The 3,021-nt window shown below is 46.0% G+C and overlaps 1 protein-coding gene across 3 annotated transcripts in view; it reads left to right on the top strand.

Annotated features, from left to right (window-relative positions):
- Atg2b (autophagy related 2B) overlaps positions 1 to 3,021 on the top strand; it is a 68,702-nt gene that overhangs the window by 57,518 nt on the left and 8,163 nt on the right. For all 3 annotated transcript variants that reach the window (XM_031357866.1, XM_031357865.1, XM_031357864.1), the window contains exons 35-36: positions 1,112 to 1,190; positions 1,733 to 1,937. In XM_031357866.1, the coding sequence (XP_031213726.1) occupies positions 1,112 to 1,190; positions 1,733 to 1,937 (284 nt within the window). The remainder of the gene's footprint in view (positions 1 to 1,111; positions 1,191 to 1,732; positions 1,938 to 3,021) is intronic.

Here is a 3,021-nt window from a genome sequence, read left to right as displayed (position 1 = left end):
TCAGAACTCATTACGGGTGGTTGTGAGCCACCATGTGGTTGCTGGGATTTGAATTCATAACCTTCTGAAGAGCAGTCGGTGCTCTTACCCGCTGAGCCATCTCACCAGCCCCTGTTTATTATTTTCTTAAAGGACACTATTGCTATACCATGGCATTTGCTATGTAGCTGAGGCTGCTCCTGAGCTCTTGTCAGTCCTCCTGCCTCTGCTTCCTGAATATTGGAAGTATAAACATCTGCCACCTCACCAGCTTTAAATTCCCATTTTAGATATCTTGTTCAGTGAAGAAACTGTCTTAAGGTAATGCAGTGTGGTTAAAGAAGTCAGCCCCAGGGAGTTCAGTGGCACAGGGTGAGCACACAGAGTGTGCACTGCTCTTAGTAGTGACGCCACCACCGCTCATGTCAAGAGCAAAAGAAAGGCCTTTGATCCTGTCTCCACACTTATGTTTAGTTTTGTTTCTGTTCTTGTTTTGAGACAGGACCTGAGTAGCTTTGCTTATTCTGGAACTAGTGGTGTAGACCAGGCAGCTTCCATATGGACCAGTGCCCCTGAGTGCTGGGATTAAACGCGTATACGTATACTACCATACCCTGCCCAGGCCTAGCTGTTTAGTTTTTAGTTTCTCTATTTTGCAATGTTTATGTTATAAATTTTTTAAATATTTATTTATTTATTTATTATATGTAAGTACACTGTTGCTGTCCTCAGACACACCAGAAGAGGGCATCAGATCTCATTACGGATGGTTGTGAGCCACCATGGGGTTGGGGATTTTAATTCAGGACCTTCGGAAGAGCAGTCAGTGCTCTTACCTGCTGAGCCATCTCACCAGTCCCATAAATTTTTTCATAGTTGTAAGAAATAAAGGGATGAGGTATGTGTGCGTGAGTGTGTACGTGCATGCGTGTGCGTGCGTGTGTGTGCATGTGTGTGTGTGCGTGTGTGTGTGTGTGTGTGTGTGTGTGTGTGTAGAACAAGAATGAGTGTGGCAGAGGCAGAGTGGTAGAAATGCCACCGAGAGGTGCAGTGACTCCTGTGTGAGGTGAATGACAGGGACAGAGACCTCAGATGCCATCCTGCCAGTTACAGTGACTTGTCTCCATTCCAGGACGCCTTGTTCTTCCTCAAGGATTTCTTCACAAGTCTTTGTACAGAAGTGGAGCTTCTCCTGACTCCAGATCCAGAAGGTACTAACACACAGTCTGAGGGTTCTGCCGTAAGCAGGAAGTCTCTGACTTCGGATGGGGCCACTTTCTCAGAATGCTGTTGTAATGTCACTCAGAAGTGAATCTAGTACCTGAAGCGACGGAGTACTGGCTCAGTCCGCACACCATTGTAGAGTAACTACTGACTGAAGAGCTGTGGGCACCCAGTACCACCAGAAGACAGACTGCACACTGCTAGAAAAAGCTCAAAGTTGATGTTCCAAGCACAGTTTTTGTGGAGTGTACACTTCTCTCTCTTGTGAGGCTAACTTATTGCTAAGTCAGGACTGGCTGTCTGTAAGTTGATTTTAATTGCTGTGCTGTTTTTGAGAATGTCCCTGCAGGACTCTTTCTTCTCTGTAACATGCGTTCTATGCTCATGTCAGTCCACTTATGTTAATGTAACAGTAAGAGTGTGAGGCTGAGCAGACGCTTGTCACAGGCCTGCTTCCCCAGTGCAGTGTGCAGCCTCACCAGCATCAATTGCTATGGCGCTCACTTCAAAAGCCCCTTGTTTATTTCAGTTACAAAGTCTCCTGGAGCTGATGTCACCTGCAGTTTGCCAAGGCATTTGAGTACCTCAAAGGAGCCAAACCTAGTTGTTTCTTTTCCTGGGCCAAAACAATCTTCCCCAAACCATAGTGCCAATCCAGTGGAGGACGGTAATGGACTGGAGGAGGACTTCTCAGCTGAGGAAGCTTCATTTAGTGACCAGCCTGTGTTTTTCAGGTAAGTGTATTTATTTTGCTAAGAAATGAAGTTCTCTTGGAGGTTTAAAGATGACTCAAGCGTGTGGGTGGGCTGACAAGCATGAGGTGACATCAGTGTACTTTCACATTGATGTATAAACTCACTGCTGTTTGTGTAGCTGGCACTCCTCGTTTACCTGTAGTAACCCTGAATCTGTGGTGGAGGCTCCTCTCTCCCCTCCTGCCCCCTTCAGGTCCCTATGTGAGTGTTTGCACCCTCATTAACATGGGGCACCGTCCTTTTGCCTCACCACTTGCTGCTCTTTTCCCCAGTGCTGAGTCCTCAGTCCCTTCCAGGTCTTCTTCCTGAGGCAGCTGAGCATTCTGGGAAGCCCAGGCCCCCTGCACTGCTGCTCTTTGGCTGTGTGGCCAGCTGGCCTCACTCTGGACTCTCATCTCGCATGGCCAGCCAGTCTCTTCTTTCCTCTTTTCCTCTCTCCCTAGCCCTTGTTGGTCAAGGCTAGAATCTTGGCACTTATGGAAAGGGGAGGATCAAAGAGAAACTCACCCCCCCGTTGTCTGTACCCCTTTCATTCCAGGACCTCCAGTTTTTCTGTCTTCCCTTCTGTGTTGTGAGAGAAGACCTTGGGAGTGGGCCCAAGTGGGCATATTTAGAAGATGTTTTAAAGACGCCATATAATGGTGATAGATGTAGAAGTAATACCTTGTGGGAAAGGCAGGAAGGGCCACTGATATACTCTGCCTGGTTGACACTTTTCCTGAAAAATGTTCCCTTTGTTTTTCTCCTACAATGATTCTTTTACTTTTGGGAAAATTTGCATCTTAGTGACAACTTTAGGTCTTATATTGTAGTAATCACATATAAATTGCCAATTTGTAATCATAATCTTGAAAGCAAGAAATTTGACACTTTGTATAGAGACAGGTTTCACTGTGTGGCCCAGGCTAACCTCAAACCCTAGATCTCCCCTCCTTACTCTCAAGTAGCTGGGGATGCAGACACGTGCCATTCTTGACAATCTAACTCGGAGGTGAGACAGACCTATGTAGCTTTACCTGTTTACTTAGGCAAATGTTGATTTTTTTTTTTTTTTTTTTTTTTT

Source organism: Mastomys coucha, unplaced genomic scaffold (assembly GCF_008632895.1).
Source record: "Mastomys coucha isolate ucsf_1 unplaced genomic scaffold, UCSF_Mcou_1 pScaffold6, whole genome shotgun sequence".
Taxonomy (NCBI): Eukaryota; Metazoa; Chordata; class Mammalia; order Rodentia; family Muridae; genus Mastomys; species Mastomys coucha.
This window is presented reverse-complemented; position numbering and strand designations above follow the sequence as displayed.